General features: G+C 43.8%; 2 protein-coding genes across 2 annotated transcripts in view; both read left to right on the top strand.

The window, feature by feature from the left end:
- The first annotated feature begins 542 nt into the window (after positions 1 to 542).
- Positions 543 to 5,470, top strand: tdh (L-threonine dehydrogenase). Its single transcript, XM_068753567.1, has 9 exons — positions 543 to 651; positions 2,052 to 2,252; positions 2,428 to 2,470; positions 2,565 to 2,635; positions 3,121 to 3,270; positions 3,364 to 3,536; positions 3,666 to 3,756; positions 3,994 to 4,263; positions 4,374 to 5,470. The coding sequence occupies exons 2-9, from the start codon at positions 2,060 to 2,062 to the stop codon at positions 4,511 to 4,513; spliced, it is 1,131 nt and encodes a 376-aa protein (XP_068609668.1). The 5' UTR covers positions 543 to 651; positions 2,052 to 2,059; the 3' UTR covers positions 4,514 to 5,470.
- Positions 5,471 to 8,879: 3,409 nt separating this feature from the next.
- The window catches only part of pinx1 (PIN2 (TERF1) interacting telomerase inhibitor 1), a 17,748-nt gene continuing 3,157 nt past the window's right edge, over positions 8,880 to 23,470 (top strand). The window contains exons 1-6 of the mRNA XM_068754050.1: positions 8,880 to 8,924; positions 9,697 to 9,806; positions 10,408 to 10,500; positions 11,762 to 11,843; positions 12,423 to 12,512; positions 15,884 to 15,966. Of these exons, the coding sequence (XP_068610151.1) occupies positions 8,906 to 8,924; positions 9,697 to 9,806; positions 10,408 to 10,500; positions 11,762 to 11,843; positions 12,423 to 12,512; positions 15,884 to 15,966 (477 nt within the window). The 5' untranslated portion in view covers positions 8,880 to 8,905. The remainder of the gene's footprint in view (positions 8,925 to 9,696; positions 9,807 to 10,407; positions 10,501 to 11,761; positions 11,844 to 12,422; positions 12,513 to 15,883; positions 15,967 to 23,470) is intronic.

The following is a 23,470-nucleotide window of genomic DNA, read 5'->3' as shown; positions in this document are numbered from 1 at the left end:
ATGAGCCTCCTTTACAGGGCCGATGTGTCGTACTCGTTGTTGTCACGTCTCAGTATTTGCATTTAAACCGAGTGAGCAGGAGGATTATTATCTCAGCCGCTGAGTAGATGAAGCGTAAAAGGAATAGATTCCATCTGTCGGCTGTTTTTATTTCCCTGAACTCGAGAACATTTTAACACTTTATACAGACAACAAAATTTTAGTGGAGGGGGGTTTATTGTTTGATTTGTCTCCATAGTTGCATGAAATCGACGGATAGATGAATGGATTAATAAAAAAATTATAATTAAAGCAGTTTTTTAAAGCACTAACTCGGTTCAGATGTTGCGTGAACGTATTGGATCAGAGATTTTACTGGAATTAAATGGACATACTGGACACGGAGCAGGGGTGGGTTTTCCGTGACGCGTTGTGGGCGTGGTGAGGGAGGGAGGACCGCACCTCCCAGGCTCCGCCAATCCGAGGGAAAGCCGGCTTCCCCTCGAACCAGACGGCAGCTGATATAAAGCCTGAAAGGGCAAAGCTGATGCAACACTGAACGGAGATAAGACAAGGCGGAACGTTAGAAGCGTAAAACCGAAAGGATCAGCCCCCCCCCCCAGGAGGAAACCGCATATCATTACGCAGAACGATCGAGCCGCAGAACACCCGGTGAGTCCATCGCCGGCCTTCCACTCAGCACACGGACAGTTAATTCTAGTTTAACAGTAGATTATAGTTTAGTAGTTTTATTATTGCAGTCACAGCGACCACGTGCTCGCAATAGATTGTGGATTTAACAATTTAGGGAGGTTTTTTTTTTCTTCTTCTTCTTATAAATCAAGTGATATCTTAGTTTCGGTTTAAACTGCGACCTTTTTCGACCAAAGTAAACAACGAGAAACGGCCGCTTACTTCTTTTCGGCGCACAGCGCTGCTGTGACGTATCGGATTCAGCGCCTGCGTCACGATGCTGGCCTGAATTTATTGGCTGATGCCCATTAAGAAATGGGCTTTAAATAGTACACTGTGCATCATTTAATTATATATCACTCAAGTGGGGAAAGTACAGCCAACCTGCCGTTAAAACACAAAGTTAAAGTATCTCACAGAATATATATAAAGACGCGTCACGCCAGTGGCTCACAGGATGATGTGCCCAGAAATAAAATACATAAAAACAGCAGACACGTGTGGCTTTTCTTTACTGCAAAGTCATTTTAATAGCTGTTGAAGACAGAAATAAAATAAAAATACCAATGATTTATGAAGCGTTTCACGAATATGTAGAAATCTCTTCCCGGATTTGTCTCAACCCGCGTTTTGGCAATGTTTTCCCGTCTGCTGCTGGACGCCCTCGCTCTCTGATTGGCTTTCGCAGAAGGCAGGGCAATATAAATACTCTAAAGTTCTTCAGTTCGGTCCTTTTTTATTTGGACGCTCGCATCCCTGGTAGGTTGATCTGCTCTATGATGCTTTTCGATTAAGTTAATGGTGAAGAATCGATTAAAACTTGCCGCTTTCGGCTGGTTTGACGCCTGAAACGCGTTCTGAGCGTTCTGACTGATTGTACCAGTTGTAATACAGAAGTTCTATTTAAAACAGTAGAGTCCAGTCGAAGCGTTCTGGAAGACCGATCGCGGGCTTGATCAAATGTTTGGCCTTTTATGCGCTCCCGTCCTCCGCTGCGCTTCTTTTGCTCACCGACGTGTCTGCCTTGCTGCGCTGGCGCTTTGTCCCCGCCTCTCAGGCGCTCTGCAGACTTCCGCTGTTTCTTCCGCCATACGCGTTTAACTATTCTGACCTAATTTTATATTAGTCTCTAATGGTTTTCTGTGTATTTTTGCCCATTGAGTTCTGGAAAGGAACAAAAATGCACAAAAGAGGATTCCGGATGACAGTCTAATCTAAAAAAAATATGATTCAATTCGAAATTATCTTTAAATAGTCACATTTATTTAAAAAAAGGATTTTTTTTTTAACTTTTATATATATATATATAAATAGAAAGATACAGATCCTGATGGGTCAAATTGATACTCAACGGTGTGAATGTTCTTTTTCATCCCAAGAGACCATCATGCCTGTTAGAGTCCTCAGCAAGGTGGCCAAGCAGGCCCTGCTCAGCACCCCGGGGTTTGGCTGCCAGCCGCTGATGGCGGCGGCGGCGGCTGTACGCAGCATCAGCTTCTCCCCTCGCCAGGTGACATCCGATGCCAGCTTCCACTCCGTGTCCTTCTCGGAGACGGACCACCCCAAGGTCCTCATTACGGGTACGCAGCTCGTGTTTTTTAGTTTTAGAAACCAGTAGGATTATGGTTAAAGCAATTCTGTTCTTATTTCCCACGCTCCTTCATTATTTCAGTCACTATGGTAACTGATATATGCATTTACTGCTGTTGATTTCACGTGAGCAGCATCATATGTCTGTCTCTTGCTGTTATGCAGGTGGTCTTGGTCAGCTCGGGGTGGGGCTTGCTAAACTCTTGAGGTAACTTTTCTAACTCGCCTAAGGTTCTCGCAGCTGAGTGGTAACGCTGTGAGAACGGTGTGAAATGCTTAACATCGATTTCCTGTCTACACAGGAAGCGGTTTGGTAAGAACAGCGTCATCCTCTCCGACATCAGGAAGCCCCCAAGCAGCGTCTTCCACAGCGGTAAATAAACTTGTATACTGAGCGCAGCTGTCTGAGAAATCGTCGGACACCAAATGAGAATTTGGATTTGTTTGAAGTTCATTTGAACATGAAGAACAAGATGTGTGTTTATTAATATGTTATATCTTGGTTTTCATCACGTTGGAGAGGACAAGGTTGTGTTTCAGTGACGGACTAATTTCAGATTAGAAATACATGGGTTTAGCAATAAAGGGTTATTTCACAGCTTTATTGAGAAATAACAGTGAATCATTTCATTCCTGCTCGGCTGCAGGTCGGCTTCCTGATAAATTCATTAAATTCCTTCAAATCATCATGTGACAAATGGGGACTTTCCAGAGGCGTGACGAATGAAGTTGCGTGCGCGGGAGCAAACTTTTAAGTTTGCGAGAAGTTACGAACCGTTTCGTTCGAGGCTTTGCACGGCTTTGCGCGTGATGATGATTGAGCAAACGAGAAACATTTGCCTCACCCGTCACCTCCAGGCCCTTTCATCTACTCTGACATCCTGGATTACAAGAACCTGCGGGAGATCGTGGTGAACAACCGCATCACCTGGCTGGTTCACTACAGCGCGCTCCTGAGCGCCGTTGGAGAAGCTAATGTAGCATTGGCACGCTCTGTTAACATCACTGGTAAGCTAATTATTGAAATCTTCATCATCATCACCATCATTTTTTGTGCTCTTTATATATAATTGGAGTTCTTGTGCTACGTCCGGTTTCTAGGGCTTCATAACATCTTAGACATTGCAGCGGAGCACGGCCTGCGTCTGTTCGTCCCCAGCACCATCGGGGCCTTCGGCCCCACGTCTCCCCGGAACCCAACGCCCGACCTGTGTGTCCAGAGACCTCGCACCATCTACGGGGTCTCCAAAGTCCACGCTGAGCTGATGGGAGAGGTTTGGAGCCAATTTATTTACCCGGGCAGTACCCTCGCAGATAGATTTTGCAACTCCCCGTTATCATTCTCTCCCCCAAACCTAAATCTCGCTTAATAAGCAATCATTGATTCCTCTGCGCATTGACAGTATTATCACCACCGCTATGGCCTGGACTTCCGCTGTCTCCGCTACCCAGGAATCATTTCTGCTGACTCGACACCTGGAGGCGGCACGACGGGTGAGAGACGCGCTAAGATCTTGCTGAGGTTGTCAGTTTTAATTTGATTCCTGCTGATACCTGGATCGTCCCGTCATAGTTTTCATGTGTTTGAACAACCATCACATCTTCTGTGCATATACAAAGATCTGTTTTATCCTTTTAATCCTTTTTTTTTTCTTTAAGTATTTCATCACTGGGGCTGTTTTTCCTCCAGAGTCGATGCGTTCCTACAGTTTGTATTTGTTTCCGCCCCAGACTACGCAGTGCAGATTTTCCATGACGCGATTAAAAGCGGAAAGTTTGAGTGCAACTTGGGGCCCGACACACGGCTCCCCATGATGTACATCGACGACTGCCTGCGCGCGACCCTGGAGGTGATGGAAGCTCCGGCCGACGCCCTGAGCATGAGGACCTACAACATCAACGCCATGAGTTTCACCCCCAAGGAGCTGGCCCAGGAGCTCCAGAAGCAGATGCCCGAAGTGGAGGTCACGTATGACGTTGACCACGTACGACAGGCCATTGGTAAGTTCTCCTGTGCAAGATGGCTCCTTGTTTTTCCTTTCAAACATCATTAAGCTTTGCAAAAAAAAACCCCAAAAGCTGCCGTTTTATATTGAATCCTTTCCATCCAGCTGACAGTTGGCCGATGAACTTCGATGACTCCAACGCGAGGAAGGACTGGGGTTGGAAGCATGACTACGATCTCCCAGAGCTCATCCAGACGATGCTCAACTACCTCAGTGCAGATTCTTGCATGTCTCAGGCCAACTGAGAGCGTTTCGCTTCTATCTGTTCTTTGTACATAATGGGAAAACTGACCAAAGAGAATAGAGAAGCGCCAGCTTTTACATAGTTGTCTCACATCTCTCTGTTAACCTCAGAAGGGGTGTCCCTGGAACGGCACAAGGAAACCGCGTTTCCTGAATGAAATATTCGGCGCATGTTAAACGGCACCTTCTCTGCTCCCGCCCATCTGCCCCTGCTTGGTGTCTCCACGGAGATTTAGAGAAGAGCAAACAAGCAATGGATTGGTTGTTGGTCAATTCAGTGAAAATACCCTGACTTTAAAAACTTTGGATAAAAAAAAAAAAAAGAGCTGGACTTGCATGTTGACGAAACTTGCAAAAAAAAAAGGTTTTACGAGCTCTTGTGAGGAAAAAACAAATCAGTTTAAATTTTTTGCATTGTGTATCTTTTAAACGTTTCTGCCTGCTTTCCTTTGGAATGTCAGGATATTTGTTTTGCTAAATTTCGATGGATTGTCAAAAGCCAGCTGTTTGGGTGGGGCTGAATTCAAGTGGGTGCACGAATACCCGAGTTGTCCTTGTATACAAATTGAAAATGACTGTCAAGTAAAGCAACTGAATAACACGTGGGGCTGTTTCTGATGCAGTGCATCTTTATCTCGAGCAGGAGCAGATCTGTAAATCTTAAGAGTCGTTCTGTTTGTTCTGCATAACGTTATTTATTCTTTCTATCTTGAGTTAGATATGTGTGTAACTTTTTATCAAGCTATTTAACACTCTTCTGTTCCTCTCTACTTTTGTTTTCTTTTTCATATCTTGGAGATTATTATTTTTGACACAAGGGAAATGTGTTACCTTATGCCACATTTGCACCAGCCATGTGTCTGTACTTGAACTTTTTGTAAAAGAAATACCGGGATGGGTTTTTCCGTGTGAAAGTTTTCTTTCAATCAAGCTTTGACAATAAAAGCTTTTTCATGCTTGCTTTTGTTTTTCTTTTCATGCATTAAAAACCTTGCTCAAAATCAAAAGATGCATTTGGTGAGACTGAATTGCGTTTGAGTGAATCCTCGCAGCCCTGGTAAGTTCTTACAATTATCACATGAATTTCAAATGACGCGGATATCGATGTGACTGCTGGAATCTTTTGCTTTGAAATCAGACAGATTGCATTTCTGAACAGGTTGAAAGGAGTTGTCTTCGTGCCAAAATGGGAAGATATGACTCGTCTGTAAAAAATTATAGCTGAAGAACTTTTAGTTCCCAAAGTAACACAAGCATTGTGACTTTTTAGAAGTTTGCTGTACATGTGTAGAAAACCTCCTCTCCGGTCGGAAGGAACAAATCTTAATTTTCTCATAACAATGTAACGTAATGTGATGTAATGCAATGTCTCAAAATAATGTAACACTATTGACAGATTGTGGGCTTGATCAAATCTTTGGCCTTTTGTGCACTCCCGTCCTCCGCTGCGCTTCTTTTGCTCACCGACGTGCCTGCCTTGCTGCGCTGGCGCTTTGTCCCCGCCTCTCAGGCGCTCTGCAGAGTTCTGCTGTTTCCTCCGCCATACGCGTTTCACTATTCTGACCTAAACTCGATCAAGACAAACAGAAAGGCAGACAGACAAACGGACCCAATGTCATTACCCTCGCCTCCCCTTCGGCGAGGGTAATGACATTTTGCAACGGTTGAGAGTTTCTTTTTGTTGACATTGTGTTGTTAAAGACTGAAGATTGAAGCTCTGAGTTCAAGTTACAAAATGTTTGCGCATCTCCCAGAAATTATATATATATATGTGTGTGTGTGTGTGTGTGTGTGTGAGGAAACGTGTCAGGATCAAAATGTTCCCATGGCAGTGTTTCTGTGTGTGCACTAATGTGACTGAACACATTCAGATTTGAATGTCCATATAAGGCAGCGTTCATGACAAACATGCTTTGGGAACAGAAACAAAGCGCCAAGGTGTTCACATAATCCTTTTCCCCCTCATGGAAACCGTGCCTCTTATGTAACACATCTCCCAAGGTGTGTGCACACATACTTGCAGAGCCACCTATCAACGGCCAATCAGGGAGCTTGCTCTGTCATCTTGGGCCTCCTTTGTGATCATGCACTGGTTATGGAGTCTGCAGTAACTCAGCTTGCATTGCATCGGGGCGGGGAGTGAAGGACGAGCCATACACTCGTCTCGTGTTGGGCGGTAGGCCAAAAAGGCCATGACATTCTGTTCCACAGCTGTTTTTTTTCCCACATGGGAGACCTGTTACCATTGTAATACAACCCAAGATCCCACCACCAACATCCTCTAACCTCAAAGAGAAATTAAAATGAATGCTTTAAAGTACAGTTTTACTTCACTCTTTGAGAGCTGCCACTCTTTTGATGCTTTGCATTGATATGTTTGGACTTTAATGTGTATTACTAACTTTGTGCATTTTTGCAGAAATCTGTCTCCTCTTTGCAAATCATATGTTTTCTGTATTCCGGTAGTTGCAGTGATGTGAAACAGCTGATACCACCATGGTCAGAAAATCAATCCCGGCCTCCGATCACGGTAACTTCCGGTGGTGAGCTCTACAAGTGATTCCTGCACTGAGTTATTTGGCCTGGTTAATATCTCAATGTTTGATCTATGCACTAAAGCATTTAAAAAAGGCCAATTCAAGCTTTAAAGCCACCAGAACAGAGGGGGTGACCACGACACAGCAGATGAGAAACTCTTTAGCTTCTTTCTTCTTCTTTCAGTTTGGTCATGTGAGGTAAATATTCACAGATTGTCTCAGCCAGTTACACAACCCCACCTTAGTCATGTACTTTGGGTGGCAATTTGAGTACCGATCCAACCTTCACACAAACCGGTCCTGCGAGTTACAGAAACAATGGTATCTGACTTTGAATCAAGATGATCTTGTTCACTTTAATCTGCTGAGTAGAGCTATGGAATTACCACAAGACTGATAAAACTTATACTTCAATGCTTTGACAAGAATTTGACATGTTTATGGGCTTAACCCTTTATTGCCAAACGTATCATATTTGATATGATAAGCTGATAGATACAAGCCAACACATGCATCTGCATTTTCCATGAAAATATATACTTACGGACTGTATATCAAAATTTATGTTGGTGTTGTTTTTTTAGGACACATTTGTCAGAAGGTTCCATTAAGTGTTCTGACGATTACTTCATGGTGTGGGCTTTAAAGGGTTAAAATGTAACAAATCTAATTATATTTCTAAATGTATTAATATGACTTAGATTGAAAACTGAAAAATAAAAGTAGACATGCCCAGTAGAACCGCTAAATTAAGATGGAGAATAATAATGAACTTTAACAAAACAACGACACCATCATTCATCTCAGGAGGAGCCCTGTGTTCAGATTCCTGTCACTCATTCATCTTTAACATTCATTTCATCAAAAATAATCACTTTAAGAAGAAGCTTTTTTTATTGTCACCTAAAATTATACATAGTTCAGCATTGTGAAATTCTGTTCTCTGGATGAGACTCATCCCTGATGAGCTGTGAGTTCAGTATCTTGCTCAAGAATACATCAGCACATAGAACCCGGGGCTCGAAGCACTGACATTCTGAGATGATGTTCTTACCATCGAAGACCTGATTCGCAGCCACACATTTAAATTAGTCAGTCATAGAAAAATACAAATGTTCGCTTTGTGTCTTGAGACTCTCCTTCCCTAAAAACAAACAACTCCTGAAGGTGAAGCGCAACAATTTATTGTGATTATCTTGGACGGGATTTCAAAGAACATATATTCGTATAGTATAATCATAAACAAATATCAAATATCAAATATTAATTTCTGGCATATGAATATTGGATTCATATCAAATCTAAGTCTGCTGATAAGGGTCAATGATTAATCTTCACTCTGAATCATGGCGTGTACTATTGGAATGATTTTAAACTTATGCCACTGCTTGTAAATAATAATATAGTAATAAGATACTAATAACTAACTATCATAGAATGAGCAACCAACAAGTGACATCCTAGAAAACATCACTGACACTCTTTAAGTGTTTATTTAAAGATACAATATCTGCCATCATAGTTTGAACGGTATCAGCGGAGTGTAGATTGTGCGCATTGAAAGCAGCACACGTTGGATGTTTTCATGCTGCGGCTTTGTGCCTCTGGCGCCCTCTGTTGGCACAAAGAATCACATTCAGGTATTCTTAAAAAACGATAAAGATAAATATCATAGCAATAGAATAATCGACATCATTTAATCTATTGGGGGAGTACAGGGATACCCCCCCCCCCCCCCGAATAATATTGTGCATGGATTATGTTAAATAGGAAAAACCTAAAGTGACCACATTTTCGTCAGGCATATTATTGGACTCCAACTTGTCAAGCTTGACGCTGTTTGAGGAGGACCTCAGGATGTCCATGCTTGCGGAGCGTAAGTAAATTGATTGTAGATTTTTGATTAATATTTGCCGTTTACGTTTATTTTACTGGAGGTGTTTATATGATTTATGTTCACAAAAGGTATTGCTGCTATTTGTGAAGGGACATAATCCCGCCAGGACTGAGTACTTTCTACTTATTGAACATAACTAGCATTAGCATCACGTGTCTTGATTGTTTTAGAAAGAAAGAAAGCCTTTAAATGTCATTATATTACACTTTTTACACGGCAACGAAATTGGATTTACACACTAGTGCAACGGGCCCCTCGAACAACCACAACAACCATGCATCCGCCGTAGCATGCGGGGAGGGAATAGGGTGAAGGAGCCGCCATGATCGGCGCACCTCCTGGAGCAGTTGAGGGGCACGGTGCCTTGCTCAAGGGCACTGCCGAGGTGCTCTGGAGGCAGACTGGCCCCTCTCCATGCACCAGCACACACTCCACATTTCGTCTGGGCTTGGACTCGAACCGGTGAACTTCTCCGCTTCCCAAACCAAAGGCTCAACCCACTGAGCCACGCAGTTGTTTTCTCAACATATTGTTGGAATAAAAAAATATTCTCCCTGCTCTTATTTCCCAACGGTTGACATTTTCTTCAGAATATTTGCGTACACGCGTCATTTATGTTTAAAGCAACGATTACGGTGCATAAGATTAAAAAGAAGTTGCTCTGTAGTGATTTGAGTTGTTTGTAAAGCTCATGTATAATGGGGCCGGTTATGTAATGATGAAGCTTTCCATGTTGCTGCCCTCCGTTCAGCCCGAAGAAAACAGAAGTGGTCCGTTGACCCGAGGAACAGCGCCTGGAGTAACGATGACTCTAAATTTGGTCAGAAGATGCTGGAGCGAATGGGCTGGTCTAAGGGCAAGGTAAGAGTCCACTTACGATTCATTCACCTTTTTCTCAACCGTTACTTTTCCGTACTACTGTATAAGGCACCAGAACTATGGAACATGAAATGGGGAGTGATGTCCTAAGCGGGTGTCAACATATAATTTTTTTCTTTCACGTCTCAATTGCTAGCTTCACCTGGAATAGTCTTTCAATAATATTGAATGAGATTCTACAGGTGCTTGCTGCTGCTTTCATTCTGGGATCCGACTTGTCCCACTAGGTTTAGTGATCGGGGAGGCCAGATCACCTGATGAGCCACCTTTTTATGATAATTAATTCAGATGGGCTGTGGTTTCTCTTTACTTAGTTTAGCTGTTGAATAACACCTTACCAACACTACCTTGGCAACTAGTGATGTTACTCCAATGCATTAAGAAGTATTCGCACAAGGCTCGCTTGCTAACAGGAGACACATTCCAGGGAGAGACCTTATGAAGCTGGTCAATATAATACCTGCCATCAGAATTATTTTCGTCTACTTTGAGTGATTTGAAAATCAGAAACATTTTTAGCAACAGCACTTTTGATTTCAAATTGTTGAACAACAACGTTAAATAAATGTCTTGTCATTTTTAGGGCCTGGGCAGAAGTGAGCAAGGCGCGACCGACCACATTAAAGTAAAAGTGAAGAATGACGGCTATGGTCTTGGAGCTACCGCTAGCTACGAGGTGAGCACATCCAACACTTGACTGAAGTGCCTTTACACTTCAGTCTTTGTCACATGTCACCTGTTCAGTATTTTCATTCACCTTTCTGTTTCCCTGAAGATGGCCTGTTTTTAAGTGAGAACCCAAAGAGGACATGGAACATTTAGCCGAAAATCATAATGATTTTATTGCTCACAAAGATCTGTATGTTTACGCTTTAATGTGTTAAAGCTTTGCTTAATTCCGTTCATTTAAACTATTTGAACAATGGTGGCCAAAATTATTAGAAGCTTTTTTTTTTTAATGTACTTGTCAGTTGTTTTTATTGAATTGGTAAATAAGTCCAAGTTTGAACAGTTTTGCAACAACGGTGTACGTTCAGTGGAGGGAGGGGCAGAGATATAAAAATGAGAGTTAAACAGTTATAGCAGTTAAACTAGGGATGGTATTGTGGTGTGGGGAGCTAAGTTCTCGGGAAATAAATTAACACCAGGGAGACGTTGCTGCAAAAAGTGGACGTACCAAATATTCGCGTTAAAAGAGGATCAAAACAGTACAACTCACCTCGTCTGATATTTGCTTGCGTGCTTCATGAGCATTATGAAATGAAATCATGCTTTGGAGGCAAGTCAAAGCTCAATATTTTCCGATTTGTTGGGTGTTCTAATCATTTTTTGCCACCACTGAATATGGAGTCGTTTTTTAACCCGTCTTTATATTTGACATTTAATCCTGTCCGGATTTGAATGCTGCCTTCGTTCTACAAGTACTGAGACTGGCCTCGTAATGCCCGATTGGCTCCATAGTAATACTAGATTACTATTTGCTATGTAATATTTCTCTTTTATCACTAATGATGAGCTCATGATGATGCATGGCTGGCAGGTTCACAAATAAATCCCAGTTGTGAGATGTGCGCGAGAGCTGCGTTCAAATACCCTGACATGCTGTTGAATTATACTGTATTACTTTTGTTTACTCTCCATAGACATGAGCCTGACAAAATGACAAACCTGTGAGCCTAAGGCAATGCATTATGTTGATAATACACTCTATTCAGGCAAATCAAACTATTTTTAAGAGAAGCAATTGAGCCATTGTGGCCTAAGATGTCTTGCTGCGCTGTTCATTGGTTTTATACAGATGTGGCGAATAAAACTAGCAACTTATTGTGCAAAGCCAGATTAATCTATCTTCATCATTTAGAAATCATCTTGGTAACGTTATAAAGATTCCTCACGGCCTAACGGAGGTTTGCTTATTGGCTATTCTGTGTTCACAGGACAACTGGATCGCCCACCAAGAAGATTTCAGTGAGCTTCTCGCTCAGCTGAACAGCCACCATGGGCAGAATGCCAGCGCTGGTATGTTGAAGCATGAGCGAGGGTGTGTGTGTGTGTGTGTGTGAGTGAGATGGCAGCCAGCTTCATGGGGGGGCGTTCTGTTCAAAACACCAATTATCATCGTGACATTAGAAAACATTCCGTGACTGATTTCAGCATAATTTTGAAAGAGGCCCTTAAATTTCTCATTTAGTTTCAACGCATCCGCTTCTATTTAGTCTTATTGGTGGACTTTTTGCATGGTGGACAGTTAGAAATAGTCTCTTAATTATAATGCATTGCATTTGTAATATCTGTATTAATCACTAGCAGGACATGAGTTAAATATGCTTTCTGTTAACTCCGGGTTTGGATTAGATTTAAGTGCAAATAAATTACGGAGCAACTTTCTCTGGTTGCCGGTTCCACCTCTGGACAGGAGAGGGCGCTGCACTGCAACATGGAAGAGAAAACCTTCGGCCGCAGTTTATCACTAGTCCAGCAAACAAAGCTCACAGAATACTGTTGCAGCTGAGCTGGGTAAAGATGTTGAGATTGAATTTAACGAAATCTGGTACATCAATCCCCCCCCCCCCCAATTGTTTGATTTATTATCTCTAGAGCCGCCAGCAGAAGAACAGAAAGGATTCAGCTTGGAGGAGAAGTCCAAGATGTCAAGAAAGCGTGTCCATTACACAAAGTTCACTAAAGGTAGGCTCCTTCATCACCGCTAGCAGCAGAGGGATGTCCAGGAAGCTGTTGACTGGGGGCTCGGCGCATTCCGTCGTTCTCAACAGTCGTCATGGTGACCGTCTGTAGTGTCATAACAGGCTCAGGCCCTATTCATCACGGATAAAAGTTCCTTCTGGAATCATATTGACCTTAAGATAGTTTCAGGACGTCAGTACTGAGTCAGGCAAAACCCTCATATGTCCCTCCATTGTTAATGCCCCAGCTAAAGGGGGCACGTAGGGGGCGACCCTTCTCTGTCCACATCGTAATGTCTACTAGACAGAAGTCGATGAAACTAGGATATTTTTCCATTTTGAAGCACATTTGTACTGAGGGTAATCTCACGTCCTGACTGTTTACTCGTAGTGACCTGTGATGGCGGTGAACGCGGATGTTGTTCCGGCCGTGGAGGCATCTTGTGTCCTTGAGCACACGTATCTAGTTTAAGTTCTCCACATTTATTCACCCCACACGCGCACAAAACGCAGGTTTCTCCACGCTGGTTGAGCCTTGTGCTCTTGGCTCGGACCACAAATACTGATCACGGCTGATCTGTCAGGCTGTGCTGGGTCAGTCGGCCCGGTCACTGCTAGGGGAGGTTATTAATAACTCTTCCTTCTACTTTCATTACTCCTTTACACATCAGGAAGTTGAGATTTGCTGGTCAAGGCCAGTACACTGATAGGCACAAGGAGGAATTTAGTACGTAGGACTGAAATGAATTACCGCTTGGCCGTATTTTACTGTTTTACTATAGTTCAGTGATTCCAGACATGATTTCTTAATGAGATTTTTGGGCTTTGCTATTATTCCCAAAGTCCTTCTGTCAGAAAGTGATGCAAGCCGATCACCGATCAACACGTAACACGTGTTAAAGTCATTCAGCCGTAATCCTCCTTGTTATTGGCTAAAAAAAAATCATCAGGTCAGGATATCTACAAAAACAAATCTCAACTTTTGCCTCACCTGGAAGAGTCTTTTATATTTTTTACGTCATTCAGTAGCAACTTCCTGTTTCCTGTTTGGTGCATCTGGCATGTCCATTTACTGCCCCCCCCCCCCCCCCCCAAAAAAAACCCCCCACCTCTCAGGGGCTGTGTGACCCATTAGATGACCCCACCAGATAGCAAGTGGCCTCTCATCGTGTTTTTGTGATCTTGGCGTGGCGGAAGGCAGAATATTTCCTGATTGATGCGCTGCACCGTAGATTCCATTTAAACACGGAGACGTGCTCCTCCTCACCCTTCTGAGGAGATCCCTTCCATTATTACCACCAGGAGAAGCTAAAAAAGCAGGTAGATGCTACCGTTGAGTCGTATAAAGACATAAAATCCATTCTTTATTGTGTATTTCATCATGATGTCAACGAGCAGGGACCGATTCCCGAGACCAGTTGAAAAGTTTTCACTTTCAGTCTTGAGCCGAGCGTGAAGCTGGACGGTTGAATTGTTGATTCAACCGCCTTTGGCAACAAGACACTGTTCTGCTTCAAAGGGGTCGCAATCGTTGCCATGCAACAGAAAGGACGCCGTCTCTTCCTGTCCATAAAGGAGTCATAACTGAACAACAAACCAGAGGGTTGAGATGAATGCGACCATTCCCTTCTCTTGACTGTCACGCTAAACTTAAATGTTTACTTGTAAATATTGATGTTCTCTCTCTGTCGAAAAGCCTTTGAGAAAAAAAAAAAAAGAAAATTTCTTCTTTTGACATTGACTTCATTTGCCCAGAATGGTGTCTCGGTTGGCATTGGCAACCGTAACTTGCCACACCTGTGTGCATGTTTGCGTTGCCCGCCCCCCCCCCTCCCTCCTCCTTGTGAAAATGTTGACAAGCTGAGGCTTGGAAATAGTTTTTAGCGTTGCTAAGCTCGCTGCATGTGGTATTTAAACACAGAGCATGTACAGCTCTCGTAGTTGTGGATGTGCTCGGGTCATTGTTTGAACGACCTGATTTCCGTGAAGTGACGGACTTTAAAACGGCATCTTTATTTTGTAAGACGCCCCCATCTCAAGCCTCTTGGCCCCAGTAACACCTGAGAGGACGTCTCCGGCTCGATGCGGGGCCTCCCCCTCCTCACTCTCTCCTGCTTTTTATTTTAATTGATGTCCCGTTCAGGCCGGCTCCCTCTGACTTCACGGAGGATTGATGGCCTTTGTTTGTGGGGGGGGAGAAAGGCATCAAAATCAGCATTGCTTTGGTCAGGCGGCCCCACGGCGTGAACCAGTAACCCAGTTTTAATTGCTGCCCTCATCTATCAGCTGTCATGGCAGCTTGAGCGGTTGATTCCGAATTTAACCACGTTGGTCTCCTTTTGCAGACTTTGGAGTTTCAGTGAAACTTATTTTCACGTTTCAGCGGAGATCAAGTTTAAAAGCTGAGGGTTCGCAGCAAACCGTTTCTAACTTACTTGTCTCGGCGCTGGCGGTTGTTGCCGTGGCTGCTGTGTCCTTGGTAACCTGCATGTATTCACTAACCGTTTCCACTGCATGTTAGCAGCGGCCATGCTTCATCCTGCGCGATGACATTCAGTCACCTGCTGAACGCTTGTAGGAAAAGTAGGGTCGTGTTTTATCAGAACATTTATTATTATAAGTGTTATTTGCACTTTCACCTGAAAGCCTGAGAACCTTGACGGTTATTTCCTCATTCAAACAGCAAAATTGGGCTTTGTTTTATTATTTTTGACCCGAGTTCTTTAGATGACAAACACCTCAGCGCCCCCCCCCCCCCTCCACACACACATTTATGTTAGGTTTCAGCATACTTTCTTGGTTTTGCTTCTTAGACCTGCTTTTACAGCAACTTTCAAAGCCGAGAGTTGGGGAGATAGTTTAAAAGCAATAAATAATCAAATGCTATCAGTGCCCGGCTGAAGGAAGAGGATGCAGCTGTACGAACAGGACCCGGGAACAGGACCCGAGCCTGAGACGGTCGAGTATGTGCTCCAGGAGTCTTTGAGGCCCGGCTTGAAAATGGGAATCCGGAGGCGTGGGTTTATTTTTCTTTGCTGTTTTATCCCTGTAGTGAACCGCGCTAACCTCCCCTTTCTTTATCCAGGCAATCGTCTCAAAACCACCACGCGCACACACGCGCGCGCGTATTACATATTCATGCCTATACAGAAAATGCAGTTGCTTCTCAGTTGTTTGCATTTTGAGAGGTATTATTTTTTATTAGTGTGCGACGTGCCTTTGGTCGCCTGGTACATTATTGCTGAGTTAGAATGGCAGACGCCATTCATCTCATAAGTCCGTGTCCCATTCAAACCGAAGTTGAAATTGTTACATGGCAGTGGAGTAATTGTGTAATGTTAATTTAATCTAATTACATTTGTTCACCCCTTTTAGGAAAGGATCTGTCCTCCCGTACTGAAACAGATCTAAACTGTATCTTTGGGAAGAGAGCGAAACGTGTCAAATATCAAGACCAGGTAAGAGTTGCATAATGAATCTACAAACCTTTATTTAAAATATCTCGCTTGTTTTTTGATTTTTTTAAAATATTTATTTGTTATTTTACAGAATATACAATAAATATAAAAATGTCTGGGTTTTTCCCACATTAACAGTTTTGGATCAGATGCACAGCGTGCTGTAATTCAAGCTACCATATTTTCACGACCACAGGGCGAACCTGGTTATAAGGCGCAACTTCGTGCAACATCAATGAACACATCTTTTTTCATACAAAAGGCACACCGGGTTTTAAGGCGCATTAAGCGAAACGAGAGTCAGAAATAAGTCAAACTTTATTCCTTATTCTCAATGAGGAAACTCGCCCGGCGTTGCCTCCCTGTCTTGGTGAATGTGTGTTCGCCTTCTGTCATCCAACGGTCCCACGCAGCTCGCAGTTTAACGGTGAACGGTTGGAGTTCTTTGGCTAATTCACCCGGGATGATGACAAGCTCTGAGTTAGTTCGCTTCACTTGGGTTTAGACAGTATCGGCGTCGCAGATAGCAGGAGATGACTTGCTGCAGGTCTTCTTCTTGCCGCTGCTCTATTCCCGTTTTCTGCTGCGGGACTGACAGCCTTGAGTTGGAAATCCGCTTTGTCAGCACGCCATAATACTATGCTGAAGGACAGCATCGGTACGTATCACTCCGCGAGGGTCCTGACTACGGCGGCCGTAACGATCCGACAATCCATCTAGCGGTGCGGCTTTGTCGCTTACCAAAGTTTTACTAAAACATTTGGACTGATTTTTGAGCGCCGTGCACCACATAAAAGGTGCACGGTCATGTTTTGAGAAAATGAAAGGATTTTAGGTGCGCCTTATGGTCGTAAAAATACGGTAGGTATTATGATTGTTACTATAGCCTTGATATACTGTAGTACTACATGTACGTACGAAGAATCTGTGGCCCAAATGGTCTTGTAAACTGTGGCCACCTTGGATCACTCTGAACCCAGTCGGTGTGCACTGAGGAGGAGGTGCTGCTCCTCTGGTGGCTCTAGCTTATCTGCCTCTGCCCTGGTAATTAAAGATGGCGCTGGTCCCGATGCCTCCATCAGCTGCTGTGGCATTGCGTGATCGTCCTGCTTCCAGCTCCCGATCGCCCCGTGGCCCTAGATTAGCCGTGGAGCAGTGTGCGGCTTTTGTTCGGCAAGATCACCTAAATCCAGTTAAGGGATTTGCGCTCTTCTCCTGACTCAGCTCTTTGCAGTTTCTCTCTTCTCTTCTTCCCTGTCCCGGAGCGCCGACATTAGAAGCCGCCGGGCATTATTAACGCCGGATCACAGTCGTGGGCGAGTTACGCAGAAACCTTGAAATTATGACGCTGGCAAAAAAAAGTTTTCTTCTTGCTCTTGGCGCTGATGGTTGGTCGCTTCAAATGTCACGTTGACATTTGGAGCTGGGCTCTTATGCTTTTGAAACACGGAAGCTTACAGGCTCAGACTCGTGGAAGATTTCAGGCCGAGAAAGTTTAGCTTATCAAAAGTTTCATCTTTTCCATTTTTTTTTCTACACATTTTTCAATTTTATATTAATTGGAATGCAGCTTCCTTGGAATAAACGGGAGTTATAATAATTAATTTTAGTATTTTGTTATTACACAGGCATTAAACACCGCTACACAGGCTAAACACTCACTGCTAGTCATTTTTAAACGGTTTTATTCTTTCCTGATCATGGATTTGTTCCCTGGATGTTTAAAGGTTGTCAGATGAGATTCACTGACACCTTGGATAAGATCACTGATCTTGTTTTAAACTTTTAAATGTAAGCGCAAACCTGAACAACTTGTATGATGTACAAAAAACACTGCATCTTTTCTGTTGATGCAAAATCAGAAACAACTTTATTTGGGTTCTTACAATGACAGGAGATCCTGAAGAAGCAGACACGACGAAGCATTATTTTATAGGGGACAGCTAAACTTCATTTAATATAATTATATAGCAATTCGCATATTGTGTATTTGTTTAAATGTGGCTCGTGCAATGTGGCACGGGTTGTTTTGTTTGCTTATTTTGTCATTGCCTGAAATAAACAAATAAAAAATATATTTTTCATGTAGTTTTGCTGACGTCACACACAACCAGAAGGACAATGAAATGTGTTGCTTTTGGGGTGGGAGACACTGAAAGGCGGGCTCCGCCTGTTTATCGCAAGCATTTAGCTTGAAGAAATTGGCATTTTTGAAATCCATAAATTGCTCAAGAGGAAGCGTCTCTATTCCCCCCCGCAAGTCCAGAGCCATAACATCACAATGGACGCTGCTCCCTCGCTGATTAACAATGGAAATGCAAGAAATACACACCATCGTTTTCTCCCTAATCGTTTGGTTTTGGGTTGTTATTTTTCAGCCAGGAGGGGGACAGCATTGAACGTATCGAAGACACCCAACACAATCACAATGGCTTCCCATGAGGCCTTGTTTGAGGCCCAGCAGCATCTGAGGCTGCTGGGAAGGGGTAAAGAGGGCTGTGGACCAATCAAGTTCTCTGAACTGTCCAGGCTCTGCAGTGAGTGTGCCTGTTGCTCTGCTGGTGACCCCCCCATCACACCCTGATCTGTGATTATTGCACGGCTACAGCCCAGAATCCACTATATATATCTAAAACACGACTACTGCGCGAGCTACGTTGCTACACCGGGACTGTATCAACCTTAGGAGCTTCGTCTTTGTGGAGTTTATTTATAGCGGTTTGCTCATGCACTCACACGATTAGGTATCTGTTTCCTGATGAGGCAAAGCAAGGGGACTCGTCCAAATCAGGACCGGCTACTCCAGAACTGGCCTCTTTCCCTCTTCTGAACCTCTGTGCCCCGAACCCGTTACCCACTGCTGTCTCTCCTGCCTCCCTTCCACCAGGCCTCCACTGCTGGGGTTTTCCTTCCTCCTTCCTGTTCGCCTCTTATCGCTGCTCACAACACTCCCTCAAACACACAAACACACACGTGCCCCCCCCCGTCGCTGCAGGGATTCGCCTCGTAAATATCTTTTGGACTTTGTGCAAATACTTTAATTGCGGAGCAAGATTTTCTACAATATTCTAAAAACAGCTCAATATAATGAAGTTAAAGTGTCAGTTTTATTATTTTTTAACAGTGATATAATATAAAGTTGGAAGAAATGCAAAGCCAATAAAGAATGTGTGTGTGTGTGTGTGGGGGGGGGGGGATGCATTATGGGTAAAGTAAAAGCCACTTGTGAGAGAATGATCTGAACTCTTCAGTCTTTTATCTCTACTGCGGTTGGTAAGCAGTTTATTTCTCTGCATTTGTTGAGTCCATGTCAGCAGTGAAACCAGCAGCTGAGAGTGTGGTTCTGAGACTTAGGGGTACATCCTGTATGTTCTGAGGTGATGCTGCTTCAGCCCCGAATGTGTCGAGCCACGTCCTTCATGTATCTGACCTCCAGAGTTCGTAGTTGTGAAACAGACAGTGGCTCGGTGTTGGTGTCAGCTTTTAATACTTCACACGTTTTAATGACCAAAAAGATATTTCAGGTTCAACTTGAGCCATAAATCACTTCAGCTTCTTTCCTCGTCGGGATTTATGACACAGCAGGAATTTTAACCTCCAAAAAATCACACTAGTCGTTGGGGTGTGTCTCGATAAACAATCACAATCTTTCTCTCTCTGCTTTATTGGGTTTGTTTGTACAACCTAATGCAGTTTAATTGTCCCGCGCAGCTATAAAGTCTAATTTTATCATTCCTGTAAAGGCCTCTAAATGAGGACATACAAGTTGATCCAGTTTGTTTTAGCATCTGATCTTTGTCAACATTATTCACTCCACTCCGACACCTCTGGTAGAATCGCCTCAGTAAAAAACACAAATGATTTCACTTGTGATTTTAACGAACATTAGAAAGTACGTGAAGGAGTAAACGTCGCCTCATAGCTGAGAATTACTGTATTGTACGCAGGAGTACTTAGTAAAGTGGCAAAAGCGTGTACAAACATGCGGTTGATAAATCCGAACCATTAAATGGACGGCCGTCCTCTCACCCTCGACTTCTATATACCGTGTAGCCAACTGAAAATGTTTGCTTCAAGTCATTATTTCCTCTCTTGACAAGCGAGGGTTATCGGGCTGCGGTGGAGCACCTGTCCATCTACGGGACTCGGTTATCCATCACCCATCCCACGCTTGCGATCCCCCTTCCACCTCCTGCTTCCTCTTGTGCCCCTCGGCACAATTACTCACAGCATGACAAACGACATTCCCTCTCTGCCGAGGTATCAAAAAGCCCCGGCCACTTCTAAATGAAGGCGCTTTGGCAGCCCAGTGCTCCCTGTGCTTATCGGCGGGCGAGCAGTGCCCCTGGCCGTCCTGTGTCCCCTTCTTCTTTACCCCTCCTTCTCCACCGCCGTACCCTCCTCAGGGGGTTTAGTTAGGGGAGCCACATGGAGGGCTGGCCTGGCTTGATTTATCTCCATTGCCCCTCTTCCCGGCCACGAAGGCAGGCCGAAAGAGCCGACAAGGCTCCAACGGGCCTCAGCTCGAAAGCCCAGCATTAGCTGAAATAAACCACTCTGCCACCTAGTGAAAAATGTCCCCTGATTGGCTAATTAATCAGTCAAAGGGGAGCGACGCGGCTTGTGACTTGAGGGACCCAAGCGGGCGACCGCAGTGGGCCTGCTGATAAATAGTCTCTCCGCCGATTCATACATCAACAAAAGTTAGTCATTTTTTAAAAGCAGCAGCTCGGATGAAGGGTGGGAAACAAGGCGTAGTTGTATTTTACTCCTGCGTTTCCTTCTGCATTAATGTGTTTCTGAAGAAAAACTATATTTAACATCTAAAATTACTTATTTTACAGTCATCTCCTAATTGTAAATACGAATATAGAATATAAAAAAAAGCCATGTTTGTTTTTGAAATGTATGTAAAATGCACAGCGTTTCATTTGACTTTATATTGCTATCAGTTAATTGAATTTCTCGTTTCCTAATTCAGCCTTTTAATCAGTCTAGGGGAAAAAAAGCAGCATTCATTGCTATAATGAATAAGTTTAAGCAGTTAATAACGGTCTTACTATTAGAAACATCAATTTCCTTTCTTAATATCGGCTCATTCATTAGTGTTGTCCTCCTTAAAAATGTCATAAAAAGAAAAATTGCTGAGTATAATTTGATACAAGGCTTGTTTTGACGTCTGAACCCTCCAGTCAGACGGTTGGTATGGTGCACCCTGATCTCGGGTCAGGATGACCCCTGTGGCCTCTCCCACTCCCACTTCTGCTCAGGCACAAAGGGCCGAGGACCATGCCTCATCGGGCGGCACCTGTTGCTACTCTTTCCTGCCTACGCATCGCCCACATGAAGGATCGCACGTCGGGGGGGGGGCACACTCCCCCGGCACCACAATCTTAAGGAATATAGAGCACGGTCGGCACGGGTTTGGGACTTGAGTTTTTGGCAGATGCGTAGGCAAAGGCGCCAGGGAGCCGAGGGGGGTGGAGTCAGCAGTGAAACTTCGCTGACGGCGCAGAAGCATACCTGCAACACCAGAATGGGTCCTGGTTGAATTTTCACTATAAATATGTCTCACAATCACTGACAAATGACCTGTTTGATGTAAATAAGGCATAAGATAATCATCTCAGATTCCTTTTGGCTTTACTTTATGCAAGGAAGCAGAAGAATCTGTTCTTCCTTTGTTGTGATTAATTTTAGTTTACATGTTGATGTGAACTAACCTCACACGAGGCCAGAACCCAAACGCGTTCAGTTCTGCTGATTGGTTCTACGTCCCTAACTGCCAGGACCCGTCCATGTGACTACGTCCCACACGGACACAGCAGCATGTCCATTTGTTTTCGATATGAGGTAGCATACGTGGCTAATATTAAAACGGTGCAGACAGAAGAAATCAATCAAAAGTATGTAAGTAACATTTTACTTTAAGAATGTCAAGACCGCAAGGGCTTTTTTGAAATGCTCTTCTTAGACAGGATGTTTGACTGTATTTGTACTGTAATGCATGCTACTGTTTGACTGTACTTGTACTATAACATTCTATCTAATAAATATATTAATCATCAAAGTCAGGTTGCACATGAAATCTGACCAAACGAGGAAGGCTAAAGGCCGACCGGTGTTCAATGTCTTGCATCAGCCAGTGCTAGCAGTAGCTCGCTGGCACCCAGAGGGACCGCTGCACAGACGCACCGATGTTCTGGTCGTGTTAAATTTTCTTCTCTAAACCCCTCGATTCAAGAGTATAATCTCTTTCTATTGCATGCATCGAAGGATGAAAGGATTTGTGGGTGAGGTTTATTTGGGGACGGCGTGTGGCCTTGGCGTGACTGTAAAATATAGAACAAGTAAAGATGCTTGGTGTTCCTGCTCACGTCAGCCTAGCCACCATAAATGTACATCTATTCTTTAAGTAGGGCACATAGATTAGCCAGATTCTGTCATGTCGTGGTTATTTTTGGTTCATTCCCCGCCCCTATCCAGCTATCCAGAGCTATTTTTAATAGATGATGCTTTTGTTATTGTATTTTTAATTGACAGTGGAAATCAGAATAAATCACAGTGGTGTTGTTGAATGGGATAGTTGCCCTCCTGCAGGGTGGTGGCCTTACTGTGAAGCTGAGGAGCTCTAATTCCTTCTCTGATAACATCTAATTGCCAAAAGCAAAAGCTCTGCCTCACTTAAGCACATTTGTTGACGGGGCCCTTTTGCGTCGACCGCCAAAAATATTGAGACCCCGCCAAGTACCCCCCCCCCCCCTCCTCCTCTTGCAAAACACACACAATTACCACCTACCTCCCTGGCCGTTGTAGGGACGGTTCCCTCCTGGCCGCGCCGGCTCGGTGACGCTTGCTGCTTAGTGCAGGAAGTGAGGGTGCCTGTCTGTGAGTTGCGTGCCTCAACTAGGAACGCATGGAGCTTTGGTAATTACTGTCTGCTGAAGCTAAACCGTCCAAAGATTTCCAGCGCTCTTGGCTGTTTACAGCCACCGACTACCGTTTTATCACTGACTCTTTAATCTAATAAATCACGGAATCTTCCTCTCTGTGGCTGCAACGGGGGGGGGGGGACCCCAATGCACTTCAGGGGGGGCATTGTCTGAAAGCGTTTGCAATGTGGAACAAGCACAGGGTAGTCAGACTGCATGCATAATAATGCTGTATTCATTTGTTATGATAAACGTTCCCACACTCGGCAAGGTGTGCCATTTTTCAACCCCCCCACCTTTTTTGTGCGTTCTGTTTGAACTACAATCACAAAGCATGCCTTTTAACAAAAATATTCCATGTGTGGCATTTAATGTGCTTATTTTTTTTGACATTGTTTTCTGGTTTCTGCCTTTTTTGTTCTGTTTAAATCTTTTCGCACAGGCAAAAGATGGATATTAGCATCGCCGTAGACTCTGAGACGTTACGTAAAAAAAAAGTTATTGATGGGAGCCGAAGGGTTTGCTTATTCTACTACTGGATAAGGCTCGGAACGTGTTTTAGTGTCCGCCCA

The sequence above is a fragment of the Brachionichthys hirsutus genome, chromosome 20 (assembly GCF_040956055.1).
Source record: "Brachionichthys hirsutus isolate HB-005 chromosome 20, CSIRO-AGI_Bhir_v1, whole genome shotgun sequence".
Classification (NCBI taxonomy): Eukaryota; Metazoa; Chordata; class Actinopteri; order Lophiiformes; family Brachionichthyidae; genus Brachionichthys; species Brachionichthys hirsutus.
The sequence above is the reverse complement of the archived record's forward strand: the minus strand, read 5'-3'. Positions and strand labels throughout refer to the sequence as shown.

What these genes read in the sequence shown, in the direction of transcription:
- tdh (XM_068753567.1), top strand. Translation starts at nt 2,060, where the DNA reads ATGCCTGTTAGAGTCCTCAGCAAGGTGGCCAAGCAGGCCCTGCTCAGC. An exon ending in ACGCTCTGTTAACATCACTG is followed by an intron (nt 3,271 to 3,363) that starts GTAAGCTAATTA and finishes TCCGGTTTCTAG; the next exon opens with GGCTTCATAACATCTTAGAC. An exon ending in ACGCTGAGCTGATGGGAGAG is followed by an intron (nt 3,537 to 3,665) that starts GTTTGGAGCCAA and finishes GCGCATTGACAG; the next exon opens with TATTATCACCACCGCTATGG.